The sequence below is a fragment of the Bactrocera oleae genome, chromosome 6 (genome assembly GCF_042242935.1).
Source record: "Bactrocera oleae isolate idBacOlea1 chromosome 6, idBacOlea1, whole genome shotgun sequence".
Lineage (NCBI taxonomy): Eukaryota > Metazoa > Arthropoda > Insecta > Diptera > Tephritidae > Bactrocera > Bactrocera oleae.
The window spans coordinates 49,763,654-49,781,602 of NC_091540.1; the positions used below are offsets into that span (position 1 = coordinate 49,763,654).

At 33.2% G+C, this 17,949-nt stretch overlaps 1 protein-coding gene across 26 annotated transcripts in view; it reads right to left on the reverse strand.

The window, feature by feature from the left end:
* Positions 1-17,949, reverse strand: part of Cip4 (formin-binding protein 1-like Cip4) — a 127,982-nt gene that overhangs the window by 13,387 nt on the left and 96,646 nt on the right. For all 26 annotated transcript variants that reach the window (XM_036370906.2, XM_070111827.1, XM_036370903.2 and 23 more), the window contains 2 exons: positions 13,551-13,666; positions 3,077-3,127 (listed from right to left, as the gene is read on the reverse strand). In XM_036370906.2, coding sequence (XP_036226799.1) covers positions 3,077-3,127; positions 13,551-13,666 — 167 coding nt within the window. The remainder of the gene's footprint in view (positions 1-3,076; positions 3,128-13,550; positions 13,667-17,949) is intronic.

Here is a 17,949-nt window from a genome sequence, read left to right on the forward strand (position 1 = left end):
ACCAAAAATCGCATTCATATCATCAACCATTCACCCTATTCGCCTGATATGGCACCCTGCGATTTTTATTTGTTCGGAAAACTACATTTGCCATGCAAGGAAACCGCTATGCTGACGTTGATACCATCCAAAAGGCGACGACCGCCATCCTCAACGCTATACCGACAAATGACCTAAAAAAGTCATTCGATAACCTTCTTGAACGTGCAAAAAGTTGTATTCAGGCGGAAGGAGACTATTTTGAAGGCGACCAATAAATTAAAAAAAAAAAACAATGAAATATTCGTTTTTTAATAAAAGTCCTGAAACTTTTGAATTGCACCTTGTACATAGGTATATCATAAGCAGAGCCAGAGCAGCGAGAAAAATATGGAAAATATTTAAATGAAAAGCGCGTAATTTTTCGCAACCGGCGCAAAAAAAGACCAGTGTTGTATACAAAACCAACAACTTTCAAGTACTCGTCGTAAATGGCCATTGAACTAAATTGTTGCGAAGAAAATAAAATAAGCATTTAAAAATTATATTGTAAATATTTGCAGACAAACAACGGCTGAGAAAATTTAAACATCATATAATGTTTTTACTCATATTTGTAGGAAAATTATTAAAAATATTATATAGTACTAAATTTAGCAAAAAAAAATGCAAGATATTTATAAACGGCCACAGTACTAATAAAAAAATATAAATACAGTACTGAACAAAATATTTGCAACTGAAAGTGAAATACAGAGCCTTTTGCACAGCTGATAAACAAGTACTAATTAATTTTTTGGATTACGTGCAGTCTAGAGCCGCCCGAAAAATATCCAACTTTAACATTTTAATCTCGTAGTAAAAGGAAAACGAAACGTATTTCTCTTTTTCAGACTTGATTAAATATATATTTGAGTGTATAAAAAATTTGTATTGCCATTTTGATATAGAATGGCTATTCTGAGGAACTTTACCACGGTAAGTTTACCACACATTTCATGGAAAAAAAAATTGTATACAAGAAAAAAATGAAAAAACCCAAAAATTTGATTATTTGAATTTTTACTATAAATTTTGAGAAGTTATAGATCTTTTCAATACGTACAACAGTACTATATAACAAGACTTGTAGCTTTGCCGGATATCGAGATAAACAGTTTTTAACGCTTAAACATTCAATCACGCCGCTCCTCTTCTTTTTCCCGACCTCGGATCGCCCGTAAATTAATTTTTCTTTAATGTTTGTTATTTTATCTTTCGTTTCCGATGGGTTTCATCCAACTATGATTTTTTTTGTTTTCAAAAATTTTTTACCCTGGTATAATTACTTATAAAACAAGTAAGAAAAAAAAATAATAGACGTGAAAAATACATAAGCACAAAAATTTCAAAATTATTCCTATTCAAAAACTAATTAACGGTATTGGTTTAACTTTTAAATAAAGTTAAATATAGTTTTGTAAAAGTTTTAAAAAATTTACTCAAAAAATCATATTTTTTTAGTTATCTTTGAAGTAATTTCTTTGTTGTTCTTTTGGACAGTAATTACGCAATTTCTTTTTGTTCAAAAAATAGAATTTTTTGAAATTAAATTTATACTCAAGAAATGAAACGCAAGAGTACATATATATGTATGTGTAATCACAAGTTAATGTGACTGAGAATATAAAATGCCTTTTATTATTTAAAAATATAAAACTCATGAAAAGTACGCACAAATTGGCAGGCAGCCCATAATTTGCAAAAAAACAAACAAAGCAATAATATAAAATTTGCTAAATTTGGATTATACGCCCATAAGTGGGCGCATGACGGCCTCATATAAATATAGGGTACCATATATGCTATATGCTTACAAGTACTCAGTTATATGAGATATTTTAGATGAAAAAATTTGTCTTTCACTAAACATAAATTTTCAACTAAGCTGATAACTGATATCCTAGGCCACCCTAATGGAAGATTTAATAAATATATTTAAGTGCTAAGATCTCGTCGTTAAATCGTTAGTAAAAGGTGTAAGAAATAACCGCTATAGAGATCCAAGTGTGGCACTAGCCATTCTTGCAAATCATATCTGGGAGTGAAATCGTTAATTTGGTTACTAAGAGAGTAACATTTTGTAACCAAAAAAATAAACGGATCTGCTAGCAGAAGAATTAAGATTTTTTTTAAATGAATATGGTCCCAAATGGATATTAATTTGTCAGTGTGTGATAAAATAAAGGCGCGTTGGTTCAAACACAAAATGTAATAAAAGGTTTAAATCAAGACCAAAACCAAAAACAAAACAAAAATATTGGCTTTTTAAATAAATTTATATTTTTCTGTGCTTTATTTTGATTATTTATTATTGGGATATTAAGAAAATTTCAATAAGATGTTGATGACACAAAAATGATTAATGGATGCAGAGCGACAAGAAAAATAAACCAGAAGGTAAATTAACTAATTCTGCGAAGTCAAATTTTCCGCATTTCTGTCATGAAAAAACTTCTCGGAAAGTTCAGCATGCGTATATAGGGCAAATGGGGTCTAGTGGTAGCATTGAACCGATTTTACCCAGTTTTAACTCAAGGGCACACTATTATGAGGAAAATATTCTCTCAGAATTTCAATAATATACCGCACAGTTTTACCTATACATTTTTTAGGGTATCCAACGTTTGCTGATGGATAAAAAATTTGTGCCAAACTTAATATACCCTGTTCAGGGTATAAAAACAACATACAAATGAATTCACATTATTATCAGCAAACTAAGAAATACTAAGTAAAATCGATGAATAATATGTGCAGTAAGCGGTTAGCCAATGCAACTGGTGCATGACATTGTTGCGTCTAATAGCGCGAGTCCAAACAATTTAAAAATGCCAGCTTGTTACGAAAATGAAAACCACAAAAAGAAGACAAAACAACTGCAGTTGAGCGTTGCACGCAACAATAGTTGTTATGTTGTTATTAATTGTGCTTTCATGCAACAAAATTGGACTCGACGCAAAGCCAACACAAGCGAAGCAAACAATTTAATTTAATTATTTATTTATGAAAAAAATGTGTTAGTAATACAAGTTAATCGCAGGTTTGGTATACTTACTCGTTGTCTTCCTCCTCGCGCTTTTTGGGCTGGTAGCTTTTCGCTAAGCGTCTGCAAGTGAAGAAAAAGAGAAAATTATTAATTAAATGCTTAGGCGTACAAAAAGGTACACAAATACAAATGAATATAATTAAATTTATTTAAATAATAAAATATTTAAAATTATTTTTGTAATACAAAATATATATGTATGGTACATATATATTTATGTCTTAATTATGTGCATGCGCTATGTGATCAACGCTAATGCATGCAAATTATGCTTATTAAGTTTTCCAGTATGCATATGCAAAGTATGTGAATCTATGTATATATATCTAACTATATATATTTGTAGCTTATTCAGCGCGAAGAAGTCGTTAGACGCGTTGCAAGTGCATGCGCATGCGTGGCGCCAATTGTGCGCTTGATGAGCTTCAGTGAAGTTACTCACGGCACGCCGACATATCGTGTGAGTGCAAGAAAGTAGCAATAACAACAACAAACATACTTTCAGTGAAGCACAGTCAACAACAAACTACTCATCCATCCATCTATCCACCTATTCAATCATTCAACTATTTAATGATAGATGATTCGAGTAAAGGCATTGAAAATCTGCGCAGCCGAGCAACTGAACGAATTAACGAATGAATGCTTCGCACTGATGGATCATGTTTATTTAGTTGGCTGCTTCGCCGGCTCGTTAGTTGCATACCCACAACTTATGTTTTCAATGTGAATTGCTTTAGAAAAGTAACGAACAAGTTACAAAAACAAATGCTACAACAAAATATTCAACAAATGAAATAATCATAACTACAAGCTGAGATTTCACTGGGGTAAATTATAGATTAGGAATAAACAATAAAACAAAGTATAAATACAAAATTAAAACTTGATAACCCCAAAAAATTTTTCAAATTTTTGAGACCCTAGAAAATAATCGTTACGACATTTTTAAATCTTACTTGAAAACACAATTTTTTTTAACCAAACCTCATGAGTTTTTACATCAACTTTCATTTAGGTGTAAACGGTTGGCGTTTGATGACTTCTTAGTCACGAGGTTTTCTAATACTTTTCTTTCATATATATATATATTATATATCTCACAGATTGGCTGATATTTTCGGCAAAAAGTCAGCCATAAGTTTTGAGTTCCACATTTCCGGTATATAGGAGCTTGAATAGTTATGATCCAATTTGACAATTTTTAGACCTGAGACAGCATACCTTAAAGGAAATATTCGTGCAAATTTGTATTCCGATATATTTATTAAATAATGCTTGATTTGGGAAGTAGGCGTGGCTGTAGACCGAGTAGACATAGGAGCGTCATGATTATGGTATGTGCCGGATTTGGTTGAAATTGATCGAGTAGGACCGGAGATATGTGATCTCTCCTATATGTGGGCGGTGCCACGCCCATTATCCAATTTTTATACCTGCTCCAGTAAAGTCCTTTCGTGTCATCTCGGATGTAAAATTTATTGTTTCTGACGTATTTCGTTATTGATTTATCGCAGTTTTAGTAGTTTTTAAGAAAACCGTTATATGAGGAGTGGGCGTGGTTATCATCCGATTCCACCTATTTTCATGCTGCCGCAAGAGCTTTTGAAATGCTATGTCCTGTGCAAATTTAGGTGATATAGCTTGAATAGTTTGGGAGGTATATATAATATATTAAACCAATTAGCAGGCGGTGTCACGCCCACTTTTAAACAAATTGCAAACCACATCTGCCACTCATTATTGCAATACGTTGCCAAAATTACAGTTTTGTATCTTAATTTGCGGCTTTGTTATGGCAATTATCAATTAACGATGTTTTGTGGGCGTGGCAGTGTTCCGATTGCGCCTTTTTTACCAAGGAACACGTGTACCAAGTTTCGTTAAGATATTTCAGTTTTTACTTAACTCGTCTCATCTTCTTGATCATTTATATATACCATATCTCTCCATATCCCTATATCTAACTCGATTATTTTTAGGTGATACAAACAACCGTTAGGTGAACAAAACTATTATACTCTGTAGCAACATGTTCCATGAGTATAATAAATGCAAATTTATGAATATATCGAATTTTTTTAAAGTTAACGATTACGCGAGAGCATTTCAACTTATTAACTTCGAGTTTATGCCTTTAACTTGCTAGGTGACTTGAACCGTCACAGCTCAGGTTAAACTAGAAATATTCACGAGAAAATCATGGGAAAACGTGGATAAAGTACACATAAATAGTGACAAGATGTGTATGTATGCGTGTGAAAAGCCGCAAACAACAAAAGGTAGCACCGTAAATCAAATTAAAAACAGAAAACAAAATCAGCGAGACAAAGAAAGAAGAAATAAAAAAGAATAATTGTCGCAAGTCAAACTATCAAGGAGAAGTCACCAACACTAAGTAACTCGCAAATGCAGCAGCCGCTGAACTAAACACCCGCTGGCAACTCTGTGGAGTTACCGATATGCGAAAGTTAGAAAAGCTGCGAATCAAGCAACCACCAACGACTGCCAGAGAATCGCCATTAGACGACCCGAGAACTCGCTAATGATGAAGACTTTAAGATATACAATATTTGTTAATAAAAATATACCCAAAAACCGGAAAATATAACAAAGCGATGAAGCTGGCAGTTGACTCATTCGGAAGCCAATGCACGCATGCGCGAAATTTCGACAAAACGTAGCGTCTAATTTTGTTTCTACGAATACTAAACGATGAATAAATTTGTTTGTTTTTCATCTTTTTTTTTTACATATTTATAAGTGCTTGGGAAAATCGCGTTATCAGCGTATGCCTCGACCATTGACAGCACGAACAGCTGCGTTGCGCCACTACTGCTGATTTAAATTGCAACAATGGATGCTGAAGATGCGCAACAAAATTGGAAGAAGTTCAAGTGTGGGAAATTCAGTAATAATTTCGATAGAAATTCAAATTAATATAAAATGGATGATTACTGGCGGATACTGCCATCCATGTGTTTTTTCGATAGGTAATACCTTCAAAGGCAACATACTAAAATTTTAAAACGATATCTCAAATAGATTTCGAGTTATAGCCTTCTGAAATGTTCTTTAAACGCGTTTTTCTTAAAAGTAAAAGTTTGATAAAATAAATTTGCGTGAGTGATAACTCGTAGACAAATGACAAATTTGATTGCATGTTCTGTATATACTGCATACCACTTTTTATACCCTGAACAGGGTAAATTAAGTTTGCCACGAATTTTGTAACACCAAGAAGGAAATGAAGGAGAACCTATAACATATATACATAAATGATCAGCATGTTAAGCTGAATCGATTTAGCCATGTTCGTCTGTCTGTCCGTCGATCTGTATATACGCAAACTAGTCCCTCAGTTTTTGAGATATCGATCTGAAATTTTACACCTGTCCTTTTTTCACTAAGAAGCTGCTCATTTGACGGAACGGCCGATCTCGGACCACTATAGCATATATCTGCCATATAAATTGAACGGCCGGAATAAAGTGCCTGCATGGAAAATTTTTTTATTTGACGAGGCATCTTCACGAAATTAGATTGGAATCAAGTTATTGTAAGGAACACTTGTATCTGTAAAGGGTATTATAGCTTCGGTGCAACCGAAGTTAACGTTTTTTCTTGTTTTTTATCCAATCAAAAATCTAATTTTTTGATAATCAAATAATAAACAAATTACCAAAATTTTGTGTTAAATTCAACTTTTTTTTAATCATCGCCATTTTGTAAATTTTTAATTTTTTTTCGACCTTTGGTCATTGTACAGACAAAATTTACTAGTAAGCATTTTTTCAGGTTTCATCCACGAAGAAGGCCAGAATGACTGCAACAGTGGAGGACCCTTGTTTGAATGCCGTGGATATCGTGAATAACTCCCAAAATATTTAATTTTCTTTGTCAAAAATTCGGCATCACCACGTTTATTTTCGCTACTATTTTTTCGAACTGTTTCCAAACACACAAAACTACTCAATCATACCCTTCATGTCACTAACACTTAAGAATGAGCGCGCACGCCATGTAATGAAGCTTGAAGTGGATCGTTTTACCAAAAATGAAATTAATAATGGGAATAATAACAGGGCGCTAAACCTTCAACTGAAATACAGTCTCATAGTAGTCGCGTCGGCGGAGGCGGCGGACGAAAATAGTAATTTTGGTTGTGCATACACTTGGCCTAATTAAGTCCACAAATATAACCTGATATACACAGACACACACACAAATTTAATCACATTGTCTGCCATAAATATCCGCACCTTGAAACACGCTGCGCGCTCACATTTCGGCTGGCTATAAATTGCACACTATTCAGGGTGACACATTTTGAGGTATTTAATTTGCAAAAAGTTGTGCAGATGGGGATATATGTATGTATGTATGTCTATGTGTGATGAAAAGCTAGAAATGCATATTTGTATTTGAATTACGGTACTGTGATAACAATTAATAATACAGAGATGCATCTTGAAAGATTTTTTGAAATTGTTTAACTGCGCAAAGATAAATAAAAATATATTAAAATTTTAAATAGGAATCTATTGTTTTTTGGTAATTTCTGATTTTTTTATGCAACAGGCAGGGATTTCGAACTTTGGATAGTTGAAACTTAACAACTTTAAACTTTTTTTTTATCGTGAGTTGTTGTTGTAACGTTTGAACAAATTCACCAAATAAGCTTGAGGAATACTGCCAATACTGGAAGAGTAGACGCAACTGTAGTGGAAACGATTTTTTACATCGACCATATATGAATCGTTTTTAACATCAGCCCTGATCATTATATGGGGGCTATAGCAAACTCTGGTGCGATTTCATATGCCTTTGGCATTCAACTTAAATATACCTAGTACTGTCTTTAGCGTACCTCCATTAACTAGAGTGTTCAAAGAGATCTAAGAAAGCTTTAGTGTTTGCTCAACATCAGCTATGACTTCACGGGGTTGGGATCTCCCGTATACATATATAACGTCTAGTTAAATCAAATATATTACTCCAGAAACTATTTCCATGCAATTTTATTAAGATAACTCACATATGAACGACATATTTGACATGGTGAGGCATATGGTGGCTAAGAAAAGTACTAAATCGATTTTATTCATATTTACACCTCGCAACATACTTATAGAAGATTTCTTTTAGTTTCCCTCGCAATGCTCATTATTGCACTTCGACAGCGGCGCGTTAAGCCGACACAGTAATTTGTAAACTAGGTAAATAAGGCAGTAGTGGCAGGCACTTACACACAAGCTAACGGTTCACTGCTACGAAAATTAGTTAGCGTATTTTACTTAAGCGCCTATCGACAATTGGATACTTAGCAAAGGGTGTGCCGTCCATCCCCATTGAACTCGTATTCTATGATAGCCTATAACATACATAAGTGCACCCTCGTAGGTGTGTGTTGCGTGTCGGACACACTTCGCACATGCGACACCAATCATGTAAATTTGTTGGTGTGACCTCCCCGTCAGCGCCACCAACTACAGTAGTTTTCCACATTTCCCCTCCAAAGCGCAACATATGCACCATTTTGACTGTCGAAGTGTGGTAATATGATTATGCTGGGGTTTCACTTTACAACTCACACACATGCATATGCATCCATATATACGCTCGTATATGCCTAGGCATCAAAACAATAAAAATAAGCGCAACAAAAAGTATCATCGTAAGCTCGTTGTTGTTGCGGCAACCACGCATTTGTGGTGTTACTTATACGATCAGCGGTTATTGGTGTTTGTTTTGATTTGAATTTCGTTTTTTTATGACTTTTCATTTTTACATCACTCTAGAATATAGCTTGCTATACTAGACTAGGGCTTACATTGAGGTAGAGCAAGCGGGTGAGTTCTAATTTCCGCGCTCAATTTCAAATTATGTTGCTTTCGTAGGCAAAAGGGGTTGTTGGTTGACAGTTTGTGGTTGTTGTTCTTGTTTTGTTTTAGTTCTTCATTTAACCACAATTTGATCACTTTACAAATTATTAACCACATAATGGCATTAAGTATGATATTAATAATAACGTTTGTATGTATGGGAGTTTAAGATAGTATAAAGGAAGTGATAAATTACATCCACATATGTGCTTATGTACAATAAGTATATACGAACACTTGCCTTCACCCCCATATATTAGCTGAGTTCGATTTATCGAACGTTAGAGAGTAGCGAATCGAACGAACTATACCAACTATTCAAACAGAATATAATAGGAATATTCCTTACTAAAACGGTATCTTGAAAGTGGGCCCTACCTAGTACTGTCTTTACCGTACCTTTATTAACTAGAGGGTTTAAAGAGAGAAAGTTTTACCGTAAATTCATTAACTAAACGTCAGCTATGACTTCATGGAGTAGCTGGTCCGGGTCGTTTGCAAAGTCTAGTACAAAGATGTCAAGTATGGATTTATTTAACACTGTTAGAATTACCCGATTTAGGCACCTGTTCATAGACACGAACAGTTAATAATCACTTGATGCCAGATTCAAATTACAAGGAATCTACCAGAGCTTCTGGCGAGTCACTATCGATGTGTGTGGTTTGGCACTGTCCTGTTGCAAAACATTGCTCTCCTATAGTCAAAGCTGACCACTTCTGGGCGATTGTTTGACAGTACGGGTCCGAATTAAGAATTTGGCCGCAGGAGAGCAGCTCATGGTAGATGATGCCGAACACATAGCAAGACCTTCTTAACCATCTTGATTTAATGCTGACTATTGTAATTTCGGGAATGCTTTTTGTCGCTACAAAAACCGCGGTTACGATTGGAGCTCAATATACATAGGTTCAATATTTGGGGCTATTCTTTAATCCTCTAACAAAGCCCACTGAGCTTTAGAAATTATCCAAAATATTTTTCCATGTTTCTTTCAGGGTTACCTAAAAAAATTAAGTAACGAAAGATTTATGTACGAAATTCTTCGGGTTCAGTTAATTCACGGACCAATTGTCCTACACTTTTAACTTTATAAAAGCGTTTTTTGGTAGGTTAAGTCTGAGTACAAAACATATAGCGCCCTCTCATAGAAAAGGTTCGAATTATTAAGAGAGCCACATAATAGCTTCGAGAGTTTAGTTCCGCCGAACATCTTCATCTGGAAATCTGGAAATCTTCTCTCTGGAAATCTTGATCTGAGTAATTGAAAGCATATTTAACAATAAAATGCTTAAGGTTAAGGGCTACTAATTTCGATTATTTTATTTCAAAAGTAATACGAGTTAATTAACTAAATGCCAAAGCTCTTCCTATATCGCATATCTATACCGCAAATAAAGGCAACCCATAAAACAACAAAAACAACAATTACTTATTACTACAATTCACCCAATTATAAGGTGTTTTTTTGTTTGTTTGTGTGTGTTTGTAAGACAATCATTTAATTACTCATTGCATTCTCAAGCGCAAATAAAAACTAATGAGATTTTTCAATAGCGAAACGGTTAAAAGCCCAGCACAAGTAGCGTTAAGTGGAAAAGCCAGCAGCTGCACCATTCCAAACGTCGCACGCCAAGCGCTGAGCGTGGCACACCAAAATGTAACATATGAATGTATGTATGTGTGTGTGTGAGGCCAAATTAATCTCTTGCCGCTGACCTTCAAGTCGACTGTCGTCATTTGATACAGACTTTTGCTTTTGCGGCAGCAAATAAGATAAATGAGGCAAATACATATATATTTCACATATACATATCTACAATATAAATAATTTTTTTTTGCACATATGGAGCGATATGTACGTTTGTTAATATGTATGTAAGCATTAGCTTGGCTTTGAATTCGCTGGGACCACCGCAAAGCGCGCATTGATTTGGCACCTCAATAGCCGATCGTTGGATCGAACGTTTGGGCATAACGGTGTAGAGTGATATGTAGAAAAAAAAAACATATATACATATGTACATATACATAGGTATGAGGTTTCTTCGTTCAACATGGTGAGCCGCCACCAATTTTGGCGATCTTGGCTATTGAGCTATGAGCTCGCTTGTTTTTTACTTTAATTATTTTTGTTTTTTACTTTTATTATATTATTTCTTTTTCTTTTTAATTTAATGCGAAATAAATATTTGCGATTTCTTCTTTGGTGTCACTTGCCATTTGTTGAATTGTTGCTTGGCTTTATTGACAGACCGTTTCAATTGATACCATCGCTAAGTGTATTTATTTTATAATCGGTTGCGTAATTGTGCAAGAGTAATTGGTAAATAAGCGGAATTAATGGAGGGGGTTATATAAGTTTGGAATGTTTATCTGCGATAATAAATAATTATGTGTACATATATACTAATTTTTAACTACCATGGGAAAAAATCACAAAAGCCAGAGGTTCCACAGAATCTTCGTAAATATGAAAATTTTGTAAGATTAAATTCTAAACTTTTAAATTAATTAAGAATTAAAAAGTTTATAAAAAATAAATATAAATAATAAATAAGTAAATTATAGTAATGCAATGATTATTTGCTTTAATTTAATTTGGTTCATAATAAAAAAATATATTTAAATTAAATAATTTCAATAATTGGATGAAAAAAAATATATACAGATTATATTTTTAATGCAAGTGTTCAAATTATTAAAAACAAAATTATAAAAAAAAATAAACTAATATAAAAAATATTTTAAAATTCACTATTTTCGACAAAAAAAAAAAAAGAAAACATCATATTCGACCACTCGAACCATCCAGGTGTCTACTAAGCAACGCAAAGGAATGTGGCTGCCACAGCTGTTATTTGTAGTTTTTGTTTTCAAATTTATTTGATTACTTGTTGTTATTGCAAACTTCGGATTATGCGCTATTGAAAATGGGCGCGGCGTTCAAGCAACACAACGCGGCACACATTAACACAATTGCGACTCTTCAACCCATAACCGCCTAACTGGGTGTCTAAAAATATTTATTTATTTTATTTTTATTTTTTTAAAAAACAAAGTGAACTTATGTGCCAAACATGTTAAATGATTTGTTTTATTTCTGCTAATTTGTTGTATAGCCTTTGCTGTTTGCTGTTTACTTTACTTCGGCTCGGTTAAGAGGCACAGCGTGGAATGGACGGCAAATAAAATTCAAGCCATGCTTGGTGTGGTCACAAATGTTTTGGTCAATAGTGTCACAAAATTAATCGAAAATCACGAGGACAAATCAATTTAAGTGTGGTGACCGTCACACAGTTTAGAAATAGTTGCGCTCTAGCTCTAATAATGTGGTTGTTTACTTATTTAACCTCAGATATTTCTTGTAGATTTAATTAAAGTATATAATACAAATATATATATAACCTCTGTTTAGTTTTGCGCATAAAAATTTTATCTACAAGTTTATGAAGGATTGAGTTACTCACAGGATTAAGAGAGTCGATTTGGGACATATATAGTATTACTTAGGTATTACGAATATATTTGGCTGTGGTCATGTGTATATTTTTTCAGAGACGAATATCCATGAACAAGATAATGTTCGGTGTTTGGTGAGATCAGAAGGGTGTGTTGTATTATGAGCTACTAAAGTTGGATGAAACCATTAATAAGAAACTGCTAAGGTCGCTGCAGAACGCCCTCATTGGAATATGGTTCACATTAGAACAGAGTATTAAAAATTGGCTTGATTCATTTTTTCATTGGCTACCAAGTCGGCGCAATTCGCTTGGTATGGAATCCACAAATTGTCAGAAATATGATAAAAATGTTAGGCTTCAGATAGGCAATACTTAAAAAAATAGTCTTGAACATCTTTTTCTTAAATAAACGTTCAAATAATGAAAAACGTATATAGGTACAGTCATTCATCTACTGTGTTTCAACATAACCTTAGATTTAAATCTTGTCAGTGGCATTAATTTATAGCGCAAGCAATTACATGATATTTTATGTGGACCAATACTTGTAATATCACATTCTGGCTCAAGGAGTATAAAGCTATCACTTTGGTTCCAAGTCGAAGTTTGATCACATCTACAACCCCTCTTGAGAATAACAAAAACTATAACGTAGTAGTGGTAAAAACGATATAATGAGCAGTTGAGTTTAGTATTAGTTCCCGACAGGAAAATTCTCCATAGTCTAAATCTATGATTTAATATTTTATTTTTAAGTTCCCAACATAATTTCACACATCAGCACTTTCAGGGTATAGAATCATTTCACTGGTTTTCAAGCCATGTACAATACAATTTTGGGTAATTCTTTGGATGAATAAAAGATCACCTCACCTCCGAATTTATTTATATAATATACATAGTGATACAAGGCGGCCCTAAACTGAATTCCGGGAAAGAGCATAATTGAGTCAAGGTTAGGTTAGAGCATTCTTCAAACAAATTCCGATATAGGGCATTTTGCAAAAAACGTGACAATTTAGCGTAATCTTTTATGCAGATAACAGGATCACGTTGCCTCATACAATTTTTTTAGTATGTCTGCGCCTTGTCTTACTACTTTAAAAATACGTATTTCGAATGCAGTTAACTTACCGCAATTTGGTGGCATATTCTTTTTCTATCGCCAGACGATCTTGTATGAAACTGCAGTATTTTTCAAGGAATTCTATGCCTTTGTTCGTCTGTGACGATATATTTTCATACTGATCCTGTAAATAAAGATTGAAATTAAAATTTGTAATTATATTTTTTATAGACAACAAGTTAATAGTAAAGATCTGTATATACATATATAAATTAAAATACTTAAAATAGAGTTAAATTTTAAAGTGACATGAGGTTATATAATGCTAGAACTCTATAAAATACTGCTTAAGATGCACAACAACCGATTTCACAGAAAAAGCATAAAAGAAATTTGTTTCTAGTTATTTTGATTTTGGTAGGTTGCATTCTATAGTTCGAGATTTGGCAACCCTAGTGTTGCAATCTGCCAACTCACAACTTTATCGTAAAATTTTTTGATATTATACATATTCCCAACGTTTTGGCATTCGAGCGCCATTTGATTTGTTTACAGTAACTTAAAATATTCATTTCGGCCAAAAAATGGAAATAAATCGCGAACAATTGAGCGTGATTATTTTTTACAACTTTCGACGTGGATTAACTCAGCAACAGTGCATCGATGAACTTAATTAAATTTTTGGCGATAAAACTAAATCAAAGACCAATGTTTATCGATGATATGGTGAATTCAATCTAGGGCGTAGATTACACCAAGCCGAATTTCGTAAAGGTCATCCAAAATCAGTTGTTGTTCCAGAAACTATTGATGCTGTGCGCCAACTGATATTGCAAGATCGTCATGTGACCCTTCGTGAGATTGAGACAACTATAAGCATTAGTGGGCATTATTGCATGAACATTTGACTGTAAAAAAAATATGTTCATATGGAATCCCACCCAATTTGACAGTCGCTCAAAAAAAGGCTCGTGTCATTTAGTCGAGAGAAATGTTAAAAAAAAAATACGAAAGCCATGCTTCGAAACATGTCTATGACATCGTAGCAGATGATGAATCGTAGATTTAAGCGTATGAGTCCGAAAGTAAACAACAGTCGACTGTATGGGTGTTTCCAGATGAGCACTTCCAAGCAACTGATTGCCTTTTTTTTTTTGGAAAGCCTGAGCACGTCGCAACCATACTATTAGAACAACGCCGAACAGTAACTTCTGAGTGGTGTACACCCATTTGTTTTCCAGTTGTCTTTCAAGAAATCAGAAAAACCAAGTGCCGAAAACGGATCAGTATTCACCAAAATAATGCAAGCTTTCACGCATCGATTTAAACAACTGCAAATATGAGCACACAAAAAATCGATTTGATGAGTCATCCAATGGATGACTTTTTATTATCGTACGTAAAAAATAAATTAAGAGGACAACGTTTTTCGACACCTGAAGAGGAGACTCCTCAACCAGAGTGGCGAAAGTCAAACACATGCAAAAGTGTATAGATCTTAATGGAGAATATTTTGAAAAACAATATAACGATTTCCGATGATTAATATTTGTTTGTGTTCTCTAGTCCCAAAATATAAAAGGCAGCCCTCGTATTTGATATAGAGTGTCCAATTTTACAGTTATTATTTTATAATTGAATTACTGCCTTGTGTAAATGAACTTTTTTTTAAATAAACAATCCAAAAAGTCAACATAATTTTGTATAAAACAAATAGGATACCGATTTTCATTAAAGAGTGTGGCTTTTTGCCTTAGTGTAGAAAACACTTCTATTATTATGTACATAGCTGTACGAATACGTAATTTGTTAAAAATATTTCCAATTAACTGATTATACGATATCAAGAAATACCATGGCAAAACACGAGCTAGTGCATAAGCACAACGTAGTCTTTCATTGCGAAAGACATGATACTTACAAAAATGTGTCCGTAGCCATATAATTTTATAGGCGGATATTGCATTGCTTACATTTTGAGAGCTTAAATGAATTATAATATTATATTTATATATTACAAAGCTCATATAAGACCAACAATAATATCAATTTTTTGCTTTGACAAAAAGAAATGTAACTTTGAAAGTGTTTGCCTATACAGAAAAAGTCTTCTATTTCACAAATTGGCTTTACTTTTATTTTCTTTAAGTGAACTTACTGAATAACAAAATACGAAATATTTGTGAAATTTACAAACACTGTCATACTGACCACCAGTGACTCAAAATGTTTCTCAGTGTAGTCTTTATTCACGTTTGTACATATTATATATATATATACCTATATATGCATATATGGAGGTATAAACATATTCTATCAAATCGCACTCTCATAATGGAAAAGTAATTTATCTAAAAATAACAAAAGGCAGCACTTGAAAATATGTTTTAATTGATATTGAGAAATATGGACGATATCAGAATTTATTTCGAGAACATATGGCCAAAAATTGTTGGCGAATAAACAAAATTGGCAATGAACTCATTTTCGAAAATAAATAAATTTGTTGCGTTTCTGCATGTTTCGTGTGTGTAAGTAAGTAGGTAAATAACAAATTGATTTTATATACCATACTATTAAAGTTTAAAACAATTTCTAGGTAAAAAAAAATGTTTATTGTAAATCTTCTAATTTAAATTATTTTTATAGTTATTTAAACTTTAACAATTTACAATTATTATTACGTTTTCGCCAATATTACCTTAAGAGTCATTACATGATACCACCGTAAGAAACTATATTCAGAATTAATTACTTAGAACATGATAAAACATTATATTAAAAGAATTGCTAAAGAGAAAGAAAGCTATAATACTGCTCACGAATATAAAAGCGACCTCACAAGAACTTGATTTTGATCAGTCAGTTTGTATGCCAGTCATATGCTATAGTGACTCGACCTGAACAATTTCTCCAGAGATGGTACCATCCCCTTAGATAAAAACCTATGCCAAATTTGTTGAAGATATCTCGTCGAAAAAGTTTTCCATACAAGCACTTGATTTCGATGGTTCAGTTTGTGTGACAGCTATATGCTATAGTGGTCCGATAACGACGGTTACGACAAAAGAGAGAAGTTTCTTTGGGAGAAAAGGTCATGTACAAAATTTCGATATCGATATCTCCAAAACTGAGGGACTAGTTCGCGTACACATACAGACCGACGGACAGACAGACGTACAGTCATGCTGATCACTTATATATTGTACATACTTAATAGGGTCTCTGACGTTACCTTCTGTGTGTTACAAACTTCGTGGCAAACTTAATATAACCGTTCAGGGTATAAAAAGAATATACTATAAAATCACTAGTAAATGTAAATATTAGTTTAATGATGGCATACTATATATAAAGCTTATAAAATCCTACATAATCTTTACCTAGCAAACAAAAACAAATACAGGTATAGTGAGTGCGTGAGATAGCTGAGGTACATTTTTTGTTTATACAGTAGTTATCAAATGAGTTTTTTAATATTTGTCAATAAAAAAACGTATCCATAAGTTTAGCTTTAATGCAATACACAAGTATTTATGTATATGGGAAACGATAACAGGGAATACTGATTAAAATGATCGAATGCTTGCGGAGATACTCAATTAACGGGAACAAGTTAACAGTATCGTATATGTACATTAGAGTGGGTATGTCGATTCTCTGAAAAATTTGTTGATAGACACCTCTAAGAAAGGCTCCCCAAGTATAAGCTCTTAATTGTAAAGCGAAGGTCCTCCGCCTAACGGATTTCTATTTTTTCTATTATCAGATAGAAAAACTCATATCTCTTCAACTACTTCAAAAACTATCGCGTTTAATAAATTTTGTAGGAAATTGCATGCTCTACAAAATGTTTTTTGTTTTTGTCTTCGATAAGCAGTAATGTTTGACGAAGAATTTATCGTAAACGCTTAACTTAATCAAAAAAATTATACAAGCCATTTTTGTAGAGCATAAAATTTCCTATAAAAATGTGAGCTTTGCAATTAAAATTATGTTTTTTCAATGATTTAAAAAATTAAATAGGCGGAGGACCTTCCCAAGCTCATACTTGGCGAGCCTTTCTTAGAGCTGTCTATCAACCAATTTTTCAGACTACCAAGCGAAAAAAAAGATTCGTTTTTTTTACCCTCCCTAATGTATTGTACATACATACTACAAATAAAAATATATCTAGAAGTGTTTTACATTGAAAAAAATATATATTTAATTACTCACTGGTATTTGTTCATAGCATACTAATTTCGAACAAAGGCATTCTTTAGCTTGATTTTTATCAGAACAAAATAGAAGCATAATAAGAAATAATAATAATAATGAAAAAAGATATTAATTAAAATTGCTTCACGTTTCATGATTGTCTGCAATTGCTACCGTTCACTTGTTGGCCATTGTCGGTATGTATTCATTTACACACATGCATATATGTATACTTATGCATAGACAATATATACAAGTAGACACTAC